Raw genomic sequence first — 20661 nt, forward strand, 5'->3', positions numbered from 1 at the left:
CACCCTTCCCCGTCCCTCTTCAGGGACCCTTCTCACATGTGTCTTCTACAGCCGGAGATAGATCCACACCTGTAGTTAGGAGCCATAGACCTAGTACCTCAACATCTGTGAAGCAAGGGGTTCTACTCTCTACTTCCTGATACCCCAAAGGAAGGGAGGTTGGAGGCCCATCCTGGACCTCCAAGCTCTCAATTTCATCAAAGCTCAGAAGTTCAAGTTGGTCATGCTATCGACGGTCCTTCTGTCACTGGAACTGGGAGACTGGTTTTCGGCCCTCGACCTACATGATGCCTATATTTCACATCTCCATACTACCGGCTGACAGACATTTCCTCGGGTTCACTCTGCGATACGATCATTACCAATCCGGGGTCCTTCCCTTCGGTCTCTCCTCAGCCCAGAGAGGATTTTCCATCATTCTTTCCATGGTGGCCACCCATTTAAAATCTCCAGGGATCAGGATCTACCCTGACCTAGACGATGGTCTCCTCCAAGAAGCTTGTCGAGCCCCCAAAGTTACGATGCTCTTGTTCACGGAGTTGGGGCTACAGATCAGCTCCCAGAAGTCAACCCTTGCACCTGTGCAATGCCTGGAATTCATAGGGGCCGACCTAGATGCGCTATGAAGCAAAACCATCCAATCCTCCCTCCCTCAAGTGCCAGCCTGAACCTGTCTCCAGCTCCTGGGGCATATGGCAGCCGGCACGGCGGTGACTCCGCATGCCAAACTTCACATGTGATGCCTACAGCGGTGGTACAGATCGAACAGGGACAGTTTGGCCAAACCCCTGTCACTACCAACCAGGGTCAAAAACTCCCTAGACCAGTGGAAAGACCTGGTCAATGCATGCAAAGAGATCCCCTTTCCTCTAGGGACCACCTTCATTACTTCTCACCACGGATGCATCCCTCCTAGGATGGGGCACGCATTGAAATGGGGTCACAACGCAAGGCAGATGGTTTCTGGCGGAGATCTCCCTTCCTATCCGTCCTCTCGAAATGAGGGCAGTCAGGAACGCGTGAGCCACTTTCCTCCCGCTGATAGCAGGCTCCAAAGTCCTGCCGGACAACATAGCCGGAATGTATTATGTCTGTCGCCAAGGAGGGGCCAGAACTGCTGCATCTCTCGAAACACCACCTTATCCGCAGCCTACCTTCCGGGCATGCAGAACGTGGTAGCGGACAAATCCAGTCGCACCTTCCCGCTAGACCAAGAATGGGAGATGCACCCGTCAATACTTCAGGACTTGTTCGCACCATGGGGAACATCATCCACGGATTTATTTGCCACTTACCAAACCAAGAAGTGTCCATGGTTCTGTTCCAGGGCAGGGATTGGACGGCGCAATCTGGGCAATACTGTTGCTCCTCCTCCTCCTGTGGGACAAGGACCTTCTTTACACCTTCCTTTTCCTATTCTGCTGAAGATCCTGCTAAAGATAAAGAGGGACGGGGATCATGTAATTATGATCACCCCTATCTGGCCGAGACAGACCTGGTACCCTTACCTGATGCAGCCTGCAGTGTACCTGCTGATCTCCCTCCCAACCGCCCCGCCTCTCCTCACACAAGACAAGGGACGCACCCCATACATCCCAACTTGGGGATCCTCCGACTCAAAGCATGTCTCCGACGTGGATTGAGCCTCTTGAGAGCTCATGCTCAAAGGACATACAGGAGTTCCTACTACACGCATGATGTCCTCCACCCGGCGCACTTACCGACAGAGATGGTCCAGGTTCCAGAGTTGGTGCACGTCCCAGCAAATCTGTCTGGAGCCCCCACCTCTTTTTTCCAGATTCTGGAGTCTGCTCTGACCCTTAAGAAATCGGGGTTATCCTTGAGCTGTCTCAGAGTCTACCTTGCAGCTATTACAGCTTTTCACCACTCTATATACGGGGTCCTCCATACTGTCGCACCCCGCCACAGAAAGGTTCCTCAAAGGAATAACGAACGTCTTCTGTCCCTGTCCCCGTCCCCCCTCCACCTTTTGGGACTGTAATTTAGTATTAAAAGGGTGGCCTCGGCCCCACTTTGAGCCCCTGGCCACCTGTTCACTATCTCCTCTGTCGACGCAAACTGTCTTTAAGGATAGGAGAGATATCCCCCCCCCCCCCCCCCCGTACACGGTATTCTTCCCCGACAAGGTCACGCTAAGGCAGCGTCTGGGGCTTATCCCTAAAGTGGCCGCCTCGTGCCACAGGAACCAGTCTATCCACCTTCCCGCCTCACCGGGACAATAGGGAGGCCATATTCCACACCCTAGGTGGTAGGAGAGCCCTCGCGTTCTACCTCGCTAGGACAAAGGCCTCCAGGAGGTCCCCTGGATTGTGTCTCTCTATGGCAGGAAGGTCTAATGGCTCAGTGCGGTCAGCCCAATGACTTTCGAAGTGCAGCCAGATTCACGACATGGCCCCTCCAGACCATCTTGGTCTCCTCCGCTCTTGCCTTCTTAAAGCCTGGCCCCGTCTCGGAGCTGTGCCGACGAGCCATACCTGGGCAGAACGTTACGGGATCACCAAGGACGCTGTCTCTGCTGCCCTATTTGGCTCCCCAGTACTTTCATCCGTGGCCCATCTGAGTCGGAAGTCCCAGCCCTCCCCGGGGGATACTGCCTGGGACTCGCCTACAATGGAGCCCCCATGGGGACGTGACTCGAAGAAGAAGCGGCTCGCCCTGTGTGGCTCTTCGAGATGCGTGTCCCTGTGGGGTGCTCCATGACCCGCCCTCCTCCCCTCTACTTCGGCGTCTGGCTATGCCTCTGCGGTAGAGAAGGAACTGGGGTGGGGGTTAGCCTCGTGGCGTGGCACAACGGACATGGCTCCCGAAGTCCTCTCATCAGCCGTGCGGGGACCACCTCCGACGGAGCATCCCTAGGGACACGCATCTCCAAGAGCCCAGGGTGAGTCACTTCTTCTGTGAGCAGTTCCTCCTTATCGGTTGAGACGAGGTCTAACATCGAATTCCCCCTGGTTCGGATGCAACCATTTTTTGAGGTAGGAAATTTTGTTCTCTGCGGTCTGTAGCCATTCCGAGGATGGTTTGGGACCGGTAACCTGAGACCTCCCGCATATGGCGCTCGGGCTGAAATGGCCCCCTCTTTCCCCCGCTCACCTCCACGTTGTAGAGAGTTGTGTAAGGAGCCCCTCAGCCTGTTCCCACGTGTGATTTGAGGGTCTGTAGCACATACCTCCGACTAGCCCAACTTGTGATTTAGCTGGTTGCACGTGGACCCACAAGCGTTCAAGATCCTTTTCCTCCATGTTCTCAGTGACTTGGTAACAGGTAACGTCAGTTCTGAGGTAGTGAGTGCGGAGTGGGCTCAGGGCTCCCATAGGGACAGAGGGGGGAGTGCAGGGGAGGAGCAGGGGTCTCAAAGGGATGGAGAAGGGAGGGAGCGTGGGGTCTTGGAAGGCTGGAGAGCGGTGGGCAGGGGAAGTGAGGGGGGTCTCTGAGGGATGGAGTGGGTGGGGATGGAGAGGGAGTACAGGGGAGTTGAGGGGGGTGCTGGAGGGGGGAGGCTGGGGGGTTGGAGAGGGGCAGCAGAGGGTGCAGGAGGGATGGAGGGTATGGGTGGTGGGTCAAAGGGGATGGAGAGGGAATGGGGGGACTGGGTCTTGGTTGGGTGGAGAATGATCAGGGACCTGGAATATCTCAATTGTTGGTGAGTGAGGGAATGTGATAAATGTCTCTAACACCCTGGTCCCCGGGACAGAAGGGAGATCAGGAGGGCCTGCTCCCCCTGTCTCCTCACACAAGGACAAGGGGACAGTCAATGAGACTGAATTGTGGGAAATTCAAACCCAATACCCGGAAATGCTTTCTCCCTGCTGTGTCATTAACCAGTGGAACCCACTGCCACAAGGGAACCTAGAGTCACCGACACCAGCTCAGTGCGGCACTCTGTCCTCCTCTAGTAGTGTCTGGGTATGCCTACACTGCAAAATGTGTCTTCTTTGAGTGTTTGTCCACACGCACGTTTCATTAATGGGGCCGCTCACCCCCATCCTCCAGCTCAGGGTCTTTTACCAAGCAATGTTCATGTGGTGGGCCTGCCCACTGGGCCTCCTCAGCCAAGGGAAAAGCCAACCACCATCGCTTCCTCTCCACCACCTCCCAGCATCGCGACAGAATGGTTGGTGCCCGTATAGCAGCATGACGGCTCGGCTCATTATTGTGTGATTAGAAAATATGCAACTCCTTGATGTCCCAGACCCGTAAAGGATGGCGAGGCCAGACGGCAGATCCTTCTGCAACACAAATCCGTTGGGCCAGCATCTGTTCCAGGCCTGCCAGGTTGGCTGGAGGAACCAAGAGACGTGCTCTTATGTCTCCAGTTCTGCTCAGTTCCCGACTCTGGCTTTGACTCTGGCTCCCACCACTAGGCCTGAGCGCCCACGCCCCACTCTGTGTCACTCTGCTTCTTAGAGCTCAGGCTCGTTACCGATGGTCGTCTCCCCCCGGTTCCTGGTTCCTGCTTCCCTGCCCTGCGGTGCTCCTGGTTCCTTCCTTGTTCCTAATCCCTGCCCCTGGTCTCTGACTCATTCCAGCCCTGACCCTTGGCTTGGGTTACAGACTTCGACTGCTGCAGACTGTGTCAGCAGCACCGGGAGCAGCCTCCTCCCGGGGGAGAAACTTGGGCCGCCCGCAACATCTACCAGCACTGGGTAGATTCATGGCGTGGAGCGACCTCTCAGTCCTACAGGAACCTGATGTGCTGCTTCTCCTGACTTCACCCAGACAGTCCCGAGATGGCACCAAGCTGCCCGTGATGCTCGGAGTCACGGTGAACCAGGTGCATTCGTTCTCCTTGGTGACCCTGGGTGATAACCGCACAGCTACTCTCCAAGGGCCACCACCATCCTCTACCTCCCACCAGAGCTCTATGGACCACTCCAGGGATGGATACTGGGACCCCATCACTCCATGGTCTGCTCCCCTCTGTGCCCATGTGGCCCTCTTGGGGGCATGGGGGGGGCGTGTCCATCTCATGGGAAGACGGGACTACCTGGACAGGAGTTGTACGCCAAGGGCTCCTTCAACCACGTCTGCAGCAACTCCATTGGCACCAGCTCAGCCTTCTTCTAGCTGAGTGGAGGAGCAAGGACAACTTTCCTTCCTCTAATAGACATAAGAACGGCCATCCTGGGTCAGACCGACGGTCCATCTAGCCCGGTGTCCTGTCTTCCGACAGTGGCCAATGCCAGGTGCCCCAGAGGGAATGAACAGAACGGGTCATCATCAAGTGACCCACCCCCTGTTGCCCATTCCCAGCTTCTGGCAAACAGAGGCCAGCGACTCTTCAGAGTATGGTTTTGTAGATCCAGCAGGACCAGGTGCTTTGCCATCGTTGTCATCCTCATCCTCTCCAGATGAAGCAGCGGTGCCCCTCGCCCCAGCCCCACAATCGGATGGGGTTCGCCTCGTGGCGTGGCACAACGGACACTGCTCCCGAAGTTCTCTCATCAGCTGCGCGGGGACCTCTTGGAGGCTAACGGGTTCCAAGACCTCTTGACGAGAAGAGCAATGGTGGTGCTCCTACCCATGGAGGAAGTCAAGGGAGGTGACAGTACCGCTCTACTCAGTGCTGGATGGGCCTCAGCTGGAGTACGGTGTCCAGTTTTGGTCACCGCTATATAGGAAGGAAGTAGAGAAACTGGAAAGGATCCAGAGGCAAGCGACAAAGATGTTCAGAGGGATGGGAATGCAAGCCATATGAGCAAAGGCTGAAGGAGCTGGGTATGGTTAGTTGGGAAAAGAGGAGATGAAAGGGGGACACGATAGCGGTCTTCAGATACTTGGAAAGCTGCCTGAAGAAAAGTTGTTCTCCCTTCCCACAGAGGGCAGGATAAGGGGCAGTGGGTTCAAACGACAGCCCAGCAGATGTAGATTAAATCTCAGGAAAAACTCCCTCGCTGTACGAGCAGTAGGACAATGGAACAATGTGTCTAAGCTGGAGGTGTAGTTTCCGGCTGAGGTAGACATACCTGTGTTGCCCTGATCGAGCCAGGGTGCTAAAAAGAGCAGTGTAGCCGCGGTGGCGGGATGGATCAATCCTGGGATCGCTGAGGGGCAGTCGGTAATGAAAAGCGATCTGCAAGCTGCGCTGGCTGCAGCAGACGATGCTGCCTCTCGCTCCATGGCCATGGTGGTGGGCGTGCTCTGGTCGTTGCTTTCTGAAATGCTTCCTTCTAGGAGCTGGTGTGTAAACACCGAAGGATTGTGATGTCACCCCGGAGTGGTGAACTTCACCATTGCTCCTCAAAGAACAATCCTGAGCACCCTTCTTTCACCACAGGTTCATAGAACCCCTCCAGGAAGAAACAGCGCTTCTGCAGGAGAAAGGCAGCCTGCCTCATTGACCCAGCTGTCCCACCCTCCTCCTTAGAAACACCTGTGTTGATGGGTTGGCCAGGAGATCCAGACCATGAGGGTATTCACTAAAGCTCCGGAGATTGCAGCAAAACACCGAAGCAAGAAAGGCATGTTAGTATTCCCTCATCGGGACGGTTGGCTGGTTCAGGGAAAGTCTCCTTGCTGGGTCTCAAAGGCTGCTCAATATACCCGCAGCCTGGTGCCGAACCTGGAGTTCATGGGTGCACTGCTCAAACCCATGGACTTCCTACCTTGGGACAGGTTCAAGAATCTCTCGTTCCTGATCTCGTGGTGGTGGTGGAGGAGTGAGACTCTCTAGTTGAGAGAACTTTCCTTGCTGCTCTTGTAGTCTGACATGAGGCTAGGAGGACCACCTCCCTTGCATGGAGGGCTGGCCGAGGCCTATCTGCACCCCAGGCAAATAGCATCTGGATATGGCCCTCTTCATGCCCCCGTTGGGTCGATCATCTCTGACTTGGTGGAAAGACCCAGTGAATGCCCCATTGCACCTCCCCAACTATCCAGGATGAGGGTGATGGACACATTGCTCTCGGGATGGGCAACATATATGGACAACCTGCAGACACAGGGCCTGTGGGTGCCCTGAGGGACAGAGATGCACATCGACCTCTGAGAGCTCAGGGTGCTGCTCAAGCCCAGAGAGTCCTCTTTGAGTCATATTGCACGACAGCACAGCCAGATAAATGACGGACAATACCACCTCCATGTTCTACCTCAACAAGCCAGGGAGGTGGCAGATCCAACCCGCTTGGCCAAGAAACCATTTGGCTATGGAACTGAGGCATCAGATGTTGGATCGCCCTCTCGGCTGTCCATCTACCCAGTCTGAAGATCACCATAGCAGACTGTTGGAGCAGGTACATCTCCTTGAACCACAAGTGGGAACTCAAGGACTCCATTTTCCAAGCCATCTTCTCAGACTGGCGCTACCCAGGGATGCAGCCATTTGCAAGATGAAACGCCTTCAGGATGTCCAGAAATCAAGATGGTCTTGGCCACAGTCTCGGCCTGAGAGCACCCGGCATGGCTGAGATAGTCTTGGTTTCTGACATCCTGACATTTTCCGAGACTTGGCTCAAGACCTTACCTCTGGTAGCAGACCTAATGTCACAGGACAAGGGGAAAATCCTTCATCTGGATCTGAAGTCTCCTCATCTCACAGCTGGGCTGCTGGATGGTTGTTGAGAGTCCTGCTTCTCGGCCGTTTGGGATATCCCGGTTGGCAGCTGGACAGACTCTACAAGACAGACTTACCTTGCAAAATGGCTGAGATTTTTCTCACTGGTGGTGTCAAAAAAATCTCTGAACGCTTAGAAGGCATCCATGCCCGTGGTCCTGGATTATCGACTGGAACTCAAATGGCTTAACTTGTCTCTGAGCTCTCACTGATGTTATGCTTGGCTGTGATCTCTAAACCTCCTCCCCCTATAGAGGGCCAATCTACCTTCTCACACCCAGTGGTCTTGACATTTTTAAAAGGCCTGATCAGTGAGTTTCCGCCTATTCTGGTTTCCCCATTGGACCTCAACCTGATTGTTTCAGTGCTGATGGACCCTCCGTTCAAGCTAATGGCGATTTGTGCTCTCTTGCAATTGTCTCTGAAAATGTCATTCAGGGTATCTATCACCTTGGTGAGGAGAGTAGGAGAGAGTCAAGCATGGCTGGCTGGCCCTCCTTCATAGAATCATAGAATATCAGGGTTGGAGGGGACTTCAGGAGATCATCTAGTCCAACCCCCTGCTCAAAGCAGGACCAATCCCCAACTAAATCATCCCAACCAGGGCTTTGTCAAGCCTGACCTTAAAAACTTCTAAGGAAGGAGATTCCACCACCTCCCTAGGTAACGTAGTCCAGTGTTTCACCACCCTCCGAGTGAAAAAGTTTTTCCTAATATCCAACCTAAACCTTCCCCACTGCAACTTGAGACCATTACTCCTTCATTCTGTAGTTGGCTATCCAGTGTCTTTAAGAACCCATCCAAAGTTCTTGCCGAAAGGTAGTCACAGAATTCCATCTGAACCAGCAAATCCACCTACTTGTGTTCTATCTTAAGCCTCGTGCTTCCAGCTCTTCGCACCTGAGACGTCAAACAAATCCCGGCTTCCTATCTACAAAGAAAGAAGCCATGCAGATCTTCACTTAGCCCCTTTGTGGCCGTCGTAGGAAGGATGAGAGGCAAAGCCTTTGTCCATGTGGATTTCTGACGATATGAGGACTTGCTATGAGGTGGCAAAGGACTCCCCCATCCTTTTTGAGACTCGTTCCATCGCAGCCTCCTTAAAGAATGTGCACACATGCAGGGCAGCCACTTGGGGCGCTATCCATTCATTCACTAAGCACTAGGTACTCACTGAAGTCTCCAGCTTGGAAGCTGTGTTCAGCAGGCCCATACTTGAGTCTCTTTATTCTCTTAGACTCGATGCACTGGAGTCAGCATCAATATAATGTGCGTATAGACAATGAACCGCTGTAACTTCTCCTTTGAGCCGCTGAGATGTCGTCCATAAGCACATGCCAGGAGCCCTTTAACTCTGATTCTGTGGTGAAGAGGAACGGAGCGTGCTGACGCGCTCCATGGTTTTCCGCAAGGGTGTCTAAAGGCGAAGAGCTACCAGGATGCGGACGTGCCGTGTGGACGCTCCTGGCCACAAGACTCCGAACTCCACCGCTGTGTGTGCACCCCACCCACTCGAATGTGCACCTGGACCACGCAGCTTGAACTCCAGTCACTGTACAAGGTTAGCGATTTCTCATTCTCCTCTTAACTCGGGTTCGCAGCTGGAGTTAAGAGAAGCCTGGAGTTTACAGCCGATTGGTTGGGTCTTCATTGCTGTTTTAACCCAGGTTAGCTAACGCGAATTAAGAACGTGAGTTAAAAACACACCTTTTTTGCAGTGTAGACATACCCCTAGTGGTGGAAGAGCCTGCTGTAGCCTTGATCGGGGAGCTGGGTCTCATAGCTTGGGCAGGAAAAGCTCCTGCCTTTAAATCCAGAGGTCCCCAGTTCTATCCCTACTGCTGCTGACCCACCCATGGGTACCACATTGGTAGCAGAAGAGAAAAAGGTCTTGGACATTCATGTAGAGAACAAGAATATGCAGGGTTAGAGTGTGTACAGGAGGGAGCTAAACCTCCCGCTCCAAGGCTTAAGATCTGTAGTTGGTAAAGACCAGGGTGAGATCTGTGTGGGGAGCAGATTATTCCCCTCAGCTACTGCAGAGTCTTTACACCTTTCTGTGTTGCATCCAGTACTGGGTGCTGTCAGAACTAGGATACCAAGCTGGGTGGGCCTCGGCTGTGATCCAGAGTCCTCTGGCGATTCCTATGAGAGCTGTTTGCTGGGAGGCGTGGGGGTTGGGTGGCTGGTGCATTCTGTGTCCTACCGCTGACACCAGCTGTCATGGATCTACAGCTATCATTGCTCCAGCCTTCATACGGTCTCTTAAGAAGTCCCCTATTTCTTGCCAAGCCTGCACATAGCCTTTCCCGAGGATGAATTCTGCAGCTCTCCGACTCCCAGACTGGACCTTTATCTCTGGCACCCCCTGTTTTTGTCCTGGTGCTCTACTGAGAGTGCAGCTGAGATAAGATTCTTGTAGAGACTTGTACCCATTCAAGGAGCCATGCACCTGGGGCATGCGTGGGGTGAGACCAGGAGCCTTTTCAGAACAACAGAGCATTGATCAGTACTAGAAATCCAGCACTGGAGAGTCTTTAGCCAAGTTTAAGACAGTCTATATGGGCAGAAGCAGATGCTCTGATATCCCATGCTCTCCTTGGGTCCACCTTGTGTCTTTGTCCTAGTTCTTAACATAGAGGTAGGAGGCACCGGGGTCTCTGTCCTCACCCCTGCAACTCCTCTGAGTCCCAGCTCTTCTATTTCCTGAGCGGCTGGGGCGAAGTGCTTATGAATGGAATCCACACAGATGAATGGAAGATCCGTTTGGTTCTTTTAGGTCCATCCCAGAGACCGCCATTGTCTGCGTGACATCCAGCCCTGCCACACTCCCCAGAGTAGGAACTGGCCCCTTTCCACTCAGTTGGTAAACTGAGTCACGCATCGTTCATAAAAAGATCACAAGCAATTCCCCCGTTCTTCACCTCGCTTCCAGAACAGAGTGAGATCGCTGCCCTCCCCCCTCCCCCCCGGCAGAGATCTAAGGACGTTTGAACCCCCTCTGAAGTTGGGACTCCACGTTCATAGAATTATAGAAGATCAGGGTTGGAAGAAACCTCAGGAGGTCACCTAGTCCAACCCCCTGCTTAAAGCAGGACCAACCCCAACTAAATCATCCCAGCCAGGGCTTTGTCAAGCCTGACCTTAAAAACCTCTAAGGAAGGAGATTCCACCACCTCCCTAGGTAACGCATTCCAGTGCTTCACCACCCTCCTAGTGAAATAGTGTTTCCTAATATCCAACCTAAACCTCCCGCACTGCAACTTGAGACCATTGCTCCTTGTTCGGTCATCTGCCAACACTGAGAACAGCCAAGCTCCATCCTCTTTGGACCCCCCCTTCAGGTAGTTGAAGGCTGCTATCAAATCCCCCCTCACTCTTTTCTCTTCTGCAGACTAAATAACCCCAGTTCCCTCAGCCTCTCCTCTTAAGTCATGTGCCCTAGCCCCCTAATAATTTTCGTTGCCCTCCGCTGGACTCTCTCTCCAATTTGTCCACATTGTTTCTGTAGCGGGGGGCCCAAAACTGGATGCAAGACTCCAGATGAGGCCCCACCAGTGCCGAATAGAGGGGAATAATCACTTCCCTTGATCTGCTGGCAATGCTCCTACTTATGCAGCCCAATATGTCGTTGGCCTTCTTGGCAGCAAGGGCTCACTGCTTACTCATATCCAGCTTCTCATCCACTGTAATCTCCAAGTCCTTTTCCGCAGAACTGCGGCTCAGCCATTCGGTCCCTAGTCTGTAGCGGTGGCTGGGATTCTTCCGTCCTAAGTGCAGGACTCTGCACTTGTTGAACCCCATCAGATTTCTTTTGGCCCAATCCTCCAATTTTGTCTAGGTCACTCTGGACCCTATCCCTACCCTCCAGCGTATCTACCTCTCCCCCCAGCTTAGCGTTCTCCTACTTCAGTGAAACCCCAACAGTGATCAGAACCTGCCGGGGCAAACGTCCCCAATTCCCTGGAGAACTTTTCTTCCAGATAATCTCTAGGGTCTTACAGAAGAGCTGCTACTCATTAAACAACATGCAGTTGTCATATAGCAGGATAGAGCCGTTTCAAATCCATCCCACAGGTTTTCTCCTTTAGGGTCACGCTATCAAGGGCCACATGGGGAGCTTTCATGCCCTCCCCTCTACACCCCTTTGTCATCCTAAAGCCTTCGGGTTTGAGGCTGTAATCAGGCCCTGCCTCTACCTCCTCCCATTCCTCCGGGTGTCAGCTGTCTGGGCTGCAGCCTGGGGTGTCCTTCCCACTAGGGTGGGCTAGGAAGTGCCTCTTTGAATAGTTTGTGGGTGGGAGCAGGGCAGGTTAGCCCAGCTCAACAGGGGGACATAACCCAGCTGTAACTCTGGGGCTCTGGGTGTCCCGGGTGCAGCGTTGGCAGGCTCCCTCTGGAGTTGTCTCCACCCCGGGGCTGTGCGTATGCCAGGACCCCATTTCCTCTCTTGCAGAGAAGTCATTGTCTCTTTTCCCGCTCCCCGATGTTATTCAGGGCCTCTTGGTTAAAAGAGTGTACCATGGCCGTGGCCACCCTGTGAAAAGATGTCTCTGCCATCATCTGTGGCCTCTCGGCTGCTTTACCCTTCTCTGGGGCTTTTCCCACCCCCTGACAGGGTTCACGCTTCTGGCAGTCCCTCTCCCCGTGCACGCTCAGCCAGGAACTCAGCCGCGACAAGGCTCAGCTGTGCCTCAGTTTACCCAGTGCAGGCAGGCAGGGAAGTAACTGCCTTGGTCACAGATGCAGGCTTCAGGGAGTTCACCCTAGACTCTTGCCTGCTGGGTGGGGGTCCTTCCTCTGCCCCACTCCAGGTCAGGTATCCGTCTACAGACGGGGAGGTGTTGTGAGCTTACCAGCGTTTCCCTTGGGTGACCTGCTTGACACCTCCAGGCCTGTCCGTGTGGCTCCCCTCAGTGCTTGCCCCAGGCCTTTGGCTTGTACTGAGAGAAGGGCTGGACTGTGCCTTAAAGCTCCATTTACCTCACCTAGCTGGTCTTGTATCCTGGGACTGACACGGCTCCAAGAATGCTGCAACCGTTCACCGCTACAGGGTCCCTTCCAAGAAGTAATGCAAAAGGGGTCTCAGCCAGGATCCCCACCTACAGCGCTGCCGGAGTCTGCCCAGAACTCTGTGCTGCTGGGTGTACCATGGGTTTCGTACTCGGAACCTGCCCCAGATTGCAGTGTTCGACACGGCTTTACTACGTGGGGATTGGCTCCAGTGTCCCGCTGTCCCCTGAAAATCTTCCTGTAAGCTCCCACCTTTTGCTCCCTTTGGGGATCAGCTGGATCTGGGGCCAGGTGAGTCCAACAGGGCATGCACACCAGTGTGCGGAGTGGGGACTTCTCTACCAGGAGATCGTATCCACGAGAGGCGCTGGCTGGGTAACATTTTCTCCCACATGGTCACTCACACAGCTAATGTACCGGCTGCCTTCTTGGCTGGGCAGATGATGGATTAACCCTTCGGTTCTGAGCAGGCCCCAGGAAATGGAGATTCAGGCAGAACACTCCATTATGCCCCATCCTTCTGCAGATATTGCAGCTTAGATCTTTGGGATCCGGGGGCTACCCAGGTCAGCTGCCCCCTCCCAGTTTAGGTTTACCCAAATCCCCCATCTGGGGCACTTCCTCCCCCCATGCCTAGGCCAATCCCCTTTGGGTCTTGTTTAATAACTGGACATATTGTCCACAAACTCACCTGTCGATCAGCCTGTGACTGACATCCTTAGACTTCTGATCCACTAATCATATTTTCACGGATCTCAAGACCAGAAGGGACCGTTGTGATCATCTGGTCTGATCTCCTGTACAACGCAGGTCAGAAGATGGCCCCAAAAGACTCCCTGGAGCAGGGTCTTTCCAAAAAAGCCTCCCACCTTCTTGTAAACCATCCAATCTTTTAAATTCCACATTGGGTGGAATTGTTCTAACCCAACAAAGCATCCAGAGAAGTGACTCCTCCTTCAGTACCCTGTTGGTGGAGCTATTCTCCCACCAGGGTGGCAACTTCCGTATATGTCCCTCCCATGGTCTTCTGCACCCCTACACCCCGAAACCTTGTCCTAGAAGCCACAGGGGTCAATTCAGACATAAGCAGTAGGGCCCCTTTGCACTGCACCTAGTCCCCAGTATCAGCCCCATCAGTTTGACTAGACGCCTGATGGCTTTAGGCCCCGGTATGGGAGTGAGACATCGGAGCCCATCTGCAGGGGGGATTGGATTCAAATTACTAGCCTACTCCAAGGCAGGGAGGAAGGCCTCTCTGTCCCCACCGTCCTCCAAGTGGGGCAGTAAGGTGGTATCTGTGGAGTAGATCTCCCCAGCTGGGGCTCCATGTGGCCTCTTGCTCCTTGGTACCTTGATTTCTAGTTCCTGCGTCCCTCTGCCGTGACTCACGTTTTGGCTGCAACATGCTTGCGCATCTTGTTGCTCAGTGTGCTGGACCTGGCTGTCTCCAGCTTTGGTGCCTCCATTTGGCGCTCCTTTGCTTTCAGCCCCAGTCTCTGTGGCTCCCTTGGGGCATTCTCCAATTCTCCCCTCTTCTCTGCTCTCAAGCTGAGTCGATCACCTGGAACCCCTTCTGGGTCTGGACCATGGTTCTTGCCCAATTGTCCTTCTCTAGCCATGCAGCCATCTGTGCCTCGTTTAACTGTTCAGCATTTAGCCTTCCCGCTCTGTACAGCTCTACAGTCTTCCATGCCATTTGCTTTAACGTTTCCTTTCACTAACCTTGGTTGGTTGGTTTTTTTCCTCTGCTGTGGTCACTGGATGCAAAATACTACTGGTGCATCCAAAATCCCACTGCTGCCACCAGCTGTCATGGATCAACATGGGTTCACTGCTCCAGCCTTCATCCAGTCCCTTAGAACAGTGGCTCTCAATCTTTCCAGACTACTGTAACCCTTTCAGGAGTCTGATTTGTCTTGCATACCCCCAAGTTTCACCTCACTTAAAAACGACTTGCTTACAAAATCAGACCTAAAAAACCCAAAAGTGTCTCAGCTCAGTATTACTGAAAAATGGCTGATTCTCTCATTTTTACCATATAATTATAAAATAAACCCATTGGAATATAAACATACTTTTCAGTGTATAGCATATAGCGCAGTATAAACAAGTCCTTGTATTAGATTTTAGTTTGTACTGACTTCGCTAGTGCTTTTTTATGGAGCCTGTTGTAAAATTAGGCAAATACTGTATCTAAATGAGTTGATGTCCCCCCTGGAAGATGTCTGTGTACCCTTAGGAGTATACATACCCCCGGTTGAAAACCACTGTCTTAAAAGGACCACTAGGTCTTGCCTTGCCCTGAGCATAGCCTTTCCCAAAACTCTGGTACCTTGTTTCTGTCCTGATGCTCTACTGAAGACCAGCCGAGTTCAGACTCCTATAGACCCTTGTACCCCTCCAGGGAGCCGGGCACCCAGGCGTACGCCTGGTGAGACGAGGCAACCTTTTCAGGACAATGGAGCATTGATTAGTCATCAGGAATCTAGCCTCGGAGAGTGCTGAGGTCTGCATGGAAAAGCCAAGCTTAAGACCGAGTCTATCGGGGCAGAAGCAGCTGCCCTGATATCCCATGCTCTCCTGGCGTCTTATCTTGTGTCTCTGTACCTAGGCCTGGTATCTCCTACGTCTCTGTCTGCACCCTTGCAACCTTGCTCTTCTCTTTCTTGGGCGGCTGGGGGTGAAGGGTTCCTGTGCCAGTCCTTGGATCTGCTATTCATCTGCGTGGGTTCCCTTCAGTTCTTGACGGCACATTTGGGCCCCATTAGAGTCGTAAAACGTAGCCTGGCATAGCTCTGTCAGTTGGGGGAGTGCAAAAGCCACTGCCCCCCTAGCCAACTTAGTTATGCCAACACAGCCGTCAGCGGGGAGACAGAGTGCTTCTGGGGGTTTGGCTACTGTCGGTCGGGGAGCTGGTGTTACCATACAGGTCAGCGCTCTTTCTGTCGCATATGCTGTGTCTACACTAGGGAGCTATGCCGGTTTAGGTTCTGCAGGGTAGATCTGGCCTCAGGAAGAGCTGTTATACACATGTGCCTCACTCCCTATCCCCAGAGGAGGCACAGACCCCTTCCCAGGCAGTGGGTAAACCGAGTCTCTCACTGTTCCTTAAAATGTTACAAGACATTTCCACATTCTCCCCAGGGTGCTGGGGGTGGGGGTGGAGGTGCAGGAGCAGAGAGGGGTGTGGGAATTGGGTGGGGTGGGGAGGACAGGGTAGGGGTTAGGGGTGGGGTGGGGAGGAGGGGTGTGGGTTGTGGGGGCGCTGGAGGCAGGAGCGCAAGTGCTGGAGAAGGGGGTGCAGTGGGAACTCGGGCACGGGGGGGGGGAACAGCAAATGGACACAGGCCCTCCCCCAAAGGCAGCGCCTGACCCCCTTCCTGCCTTGACTGGGTTGGACCCTCCCTGACACATGTGGGGCAAGAAGGGGGTATTGTTCTTTTCCCTTACAGGTTGGCACTAGTGTCACCGAGCGGGGACAAGGTGGGGTCCCAGGTGGATGGAGGGGGGGGTGCTTTGGGGGGAGAAGGTGTAATTGGGTGTGGGGCATGTGCTGTGGGCACACCTACTTGGCCCCATCTGTGGGGCGTGTGCAAGGTCGCTGGCCTACTCAGTTGGGGTCGGGGGGCGTGTGTGTGGGAAAACTAGACATGATGTATCTTGATTTTTAGGAAGGCTTTTGACACCTTCCCACTTTATTCTCCTAAGCAGCTTAGGGAAGCGGGGGTCTAGATGGAATGACGACCAGGTGGGTGCGCTCGAAGAGGAGTTACCAATGGTTTGCTGTCAGTTGGGAGGGCGTAACTGGTGGGGTCCCGCAGGGGTCAGTCCTGGGGCTGGTTCCCATTCAATATTTTCACGAACGACTTGGACCACGGAGTGGAGAGGATGCTTATAAAATCTGCAGATGACACCGAGCTGGGAGGGGTCGCCAACACTTTGGAGGGGAATTGAAAACGACCTGGACAAATTGGAGAATTGGTCTGACATCAACAAGAGGAAAATCAGTGGAGAGCAGTGTGAAATACTTCACTTGGGAAGGAAAAATCAAATGCCCGGGGAATAACTGGCCAGGGGATAATATTGTTGAAAAATAAACTAGGGGATCTAGCGGATATGAAACCAAATAGGAGTCAGCAATGTGACGCAGGTTTAATCTAATATCTGGGGTGTATTAACAGGAGTGCCGTATGTCTGGAACGGGAGGTAATTGCCCTGCTCTGTGCAGCACTGGGGAGGCTTCAGCTGGAGCGCGGTGTCCAGTTCTGGGCGCCGTGCTTTAGGAGAGACGTGGCAAATTGGAGAGAGACCAGAGGAGAGCCACAAAAAGGATCCAAGGTTTAGCAAACCTGCCCTAGGAGAGGTTAAAAGAAGAGGGTAGGTTTAGGCTGGAGCAAAGCAGACTGGGAGGGGGACCTGAGAACAGTCGTCAAAGATGTTAAGGGCTGCTCGAGAGAGGACGGGGGTCAGCTGTTCTCCATGTCTGCTGAAGGCAGGACAAGACGTAATGGGCGTAATCTGCAGCGAGGGAGACTGAAGGTAGATATTCGGAGCTCTCAGGGAAGGGAAGCTTTGGGGTAGACTTGCAAGGGAGGTTAGGGAATCCCGTCACTGGACAATCACCTGGCCGGGCTGGTCTACGGTTACTTGGTCCAGACTCAGTACAGGGGGGCTGGACTAGATGGTCTCTTGAGGTTCCTTCTGGCCCCACATTGTGATGATTCTGTCTGCCTGGGCAGAGGGCAAGCAGCTGCTAACTGGGCAGATTCATGGCAGGCGGGGGGCACTGAGTGGGGTGGCGGATGGAGAAGGGATCCTGGGTGGGCTGGGGGCTGGGATTTAAACCAGGGGAGTGAGGGGGAGCTGGTGCAACAAGTTCATTATGGAGATTAGAAAGGAAAGACTGCAGGTTAGGGGACTCTCCCCTGGGAAGCAGTGACTGAAAGACTTTTTGGGGGTGGGGGAACTGAATAACTGGCTGACTATGAGCTCCCAGTACGACCCTGGGGCCAAAAGAGTCCTGACCATCCTGGGCTGTATAAACAGGGAAATCTCACGTAGGAGCAGAGAGGTTCTTTCCCCTCTGTGTTTGGCTCTGGTGCGACCGCTGCTGGGATCCTGGGTCTGGTTCTTCATGAAGGAAGTTGGTAAATTGGAGAGGGGTCGGAGAAGAGTCAAGAGAATGATCAAAGGGTTAGAAAACCTGCCTGGTAGTGAGAGACTCACGGAGCTCGATCTGTTTAGCTTAACAAAGAGAAGGTTCAGGGGTGGCTTGATCCCCATCTATCAGCACCTACAGGGGGAACAAATATTTAATCAAGGGCTCATCAGTCTAGTGGAAAAAGGTTAAAACGCGATCCAGTGGCTGGAAGTTGCAGCTGGAAATATTCGGATGGGGATATCAGATGCACAATTTCAACAGTGAGGGGCATTGCCCCTTGGGACAGCTCCCCACAGGCTCCATCCCTGATGATTTTAAACTTAAGACTGCGGATGTCTTACTAAACAATCTGCTCTAGCTCTGATGGGACGTTCTCTGGCCTGTGTTACACCGGGGGGGTCACCCTGGATGATCACAGAGGTCCCTCCTGTCCTTGGACCTGGCCCACACCCCTTTAAGAGTGACCCCTCCTCTGGGTAGGGAGCAAAGGGCATTACCCAGGGCAGGGCTGGGCAGGAGGAGAGAGGCATTCAATGCATTCCTGTTGCATGACAGGGCGGGGATGTCACCTGTTGAGTCAGTATTATGTGTTTCCCTCCAGTGGCTGGTCCACATAGCCAGCAGCAGTAGTAAGGCCTTTATCCTCTAACAGAGCTCCTCCTTCAGCTGAAGTGAGCAATGTCTATGCCTCGTCCCGAGGCCCTTTGACTTCAGTGGTGTCTGGCTCGGGCCCTTTGTGCTGAAGGTCCCGGTTTTTGGCCCTGCCCATGGGGGGGGGGGAAGGATTGTGCTTTTCCCAGGCTCTTCATTGACAGCCCGTTTCTCCTCTTCTCCTCCCTGACCCCCCATCAGAGGACGCCCAGAACCTGATCAGCCGCCTGGCCACGCGGCGCCGGCTGGCGGTGGGTGAGGACTGGTCCCAGGACGTGCAGCTGGGCGAGCAGAGCGAGCTGCGCTATTCCTACCATGTGCTGTGCGACGAGCACTACTATGGCGAGGGCTGCTCCGACTACTGCCGCCCCCGCGACGACGCCTTCGGGCACTACGCCTGCGACGAGCTGGGCGCCCGCATCTGCCTGCCCGGCTGGAGGGGGGAGTACTGCTCCGAGGGTGAGTGAGTGACGGCCCCCGGGATACACCCCGCCCCCGGTGGACCTCTGACTACACCATGCCCCTGGATATACCATGCCCCATCCAGCGGCGGACCTCTGAATACACCACGCCCCCCCAATATACCACCCCCCCGCAGCGGACCTCTGACTATACCTCGCCCCCCCCGCGGACCTCTGAATATACCACGCTGCCCCCAGCAGACCTCTGAATACACCACGCCCCCCAGATATACCATGCCCCATCCAGCGGCGGACCTCTGAATACACCACGCCCCCCGGATATACCACCCCCCCACCAGCAGACCTCTGACTATACCTCATGCCCCCCCGATATACCACCTCCCCCCCCCAGCGGACCTCTGACTATACCTCACCCCCCCCCCCCCAGCGGACCTCTGACTATACCTCACCCCCGGATATACCACGCTGCCCCCAGCGGACCTCTGAATACACTATGCCCCCCAGATATACTATGCCCCATCCAGCGGTGGACCTCTGACTACACCACGCCCGCCGGATATACCACCACCCCCCTTGCGGACCTCTGAATATACCACGCCCCCGGATATACCATGCTGCCCCCCCCCCCAGCAAACCTCTGACTATACCACACCCGCCGCCCCCAGCGGACCTCTGAATACACCATGCCCCCCAGATATGCCATGCCCCTTGGCAGACCTCTGACTATATACCACACACCTGGATATACCACGCTGCCCTCCCCCGGTGGACCTCTGACTATACCACTTCCCCCTCCCCCCACATGGACCTCTGAATACACCACGCCCCTCCCACAGACCTCTGAATACACCACACCCCCCAGATACACTACGCCCCCCTCAGACCTCTGAATATACCATGCCCCCCCACCGGGACCTCTGAATACACCACACGCCCAGGATATACCACGACCCCCCCCCCCCCAGACCTTGGAATATATCACCCCCCGACCTCTCCAATTACATCTTGTTCAAACCCCCCCGACTCCTGACTATACTATGCTCTTCCCCCCTCCCCCGACCTCTGAATATACCACACTTCCCCCCGCCCCGGACCCCTCTAAATACACCTCGCTAGCCCCCCAGAATGCATCTTGCTCTGCCCCAACCCCCCTAGAATACATGTTGCCCTAGGTCCCCCCCCCAAAATGCACCTCTCTCTCTCCCCACAAACCCTCCTGAATAAACCTCGCTCCCACTGAATACACCTTGCTCACCCAATATACCTTGACCTCCCCAACACACCTCGCTCCCCTGTCGTCGTCCCCACAAACACGCCTCTGTCCCCCACGCCTCCAAACCTTCCCCAAATACACTTCTTTCCCCCAAAGACACCTTGCTCTTCCTGTCTCCCAACACACCTCGCTCCCCCAACACACCTCAATCCAGCCATGACCTCTTCTCCCCCCGCCCCCATGTACCTCACTGGGACACTTTTCAGGGCTACCCGAGCTGCCCAGGTGACTTTCTACTAGAGGGGTGGGCAAACGTTTTGGCCCGAGGGCCACATCAGGGAATAGAAATTGTATGGCGGGCCATGAACACTCACAGAATTGGGTTTGGGGTGTGGGCTCTGGGGTGGGGCTGGGGATGAGGAATTTGGGGTGTAGGAGGGTGCTCTGGGCTGAGATTGAGGGGTTCAGAGGGCAGGAAGGAGATCAGGGCTGAGGCAGGGGTGCAGTTTCCAGCTGGGGGGTGCAGGCTCTGGGGTGGGGCTGGGGATGAGAGGTTTGGGGTGCAGGAGGGTGCTCCAGGCTGAGGCGGGGGTTGGGGCATGGGGAGAGGTTCGGGGTGCAGGCTCCA

The 20661-nt window shown here is 54.4% G+C and overlaps 1 protein-coding gene across 2 annotated transcripts in view; it reads left to right on the forward strand.

Moving 5' to 3' along the window:
• DLL3 (delta like canonical Notch ligand 3) overlaps positions 1-20661 on the forward strand; it is a 258259-nt gene that overhangs the window by 17455 nt on the left and 220143 nt on the right. For both annotated transcript variants that reach the window (XM_073321919.1, XM_073321918.1), the window contains exon 4: positions 18600-18857. In XM_073321919.1, the coding sequence (XP_073178020.1) occupies positions 18600-18857 (258 nt within the window). The remainder of the gene's footprint in view (positions 1-18599; positions 18858-20661) is intronic.

The sequence above is a fragment of the Lepidochelys kempii genome, chromosome 23, assembly GCF_965140265.1.
Source record: "Lepidochelys kempii isolate rLepKem1 chromosome 23, rLepKem1.hap2, whole genome shotgun sequence".
NCBI lineage: Eukaryota > Metazoa > Chordata > Testudines > Cheloniidae > Lepidochelys > Lepidochelys kempii.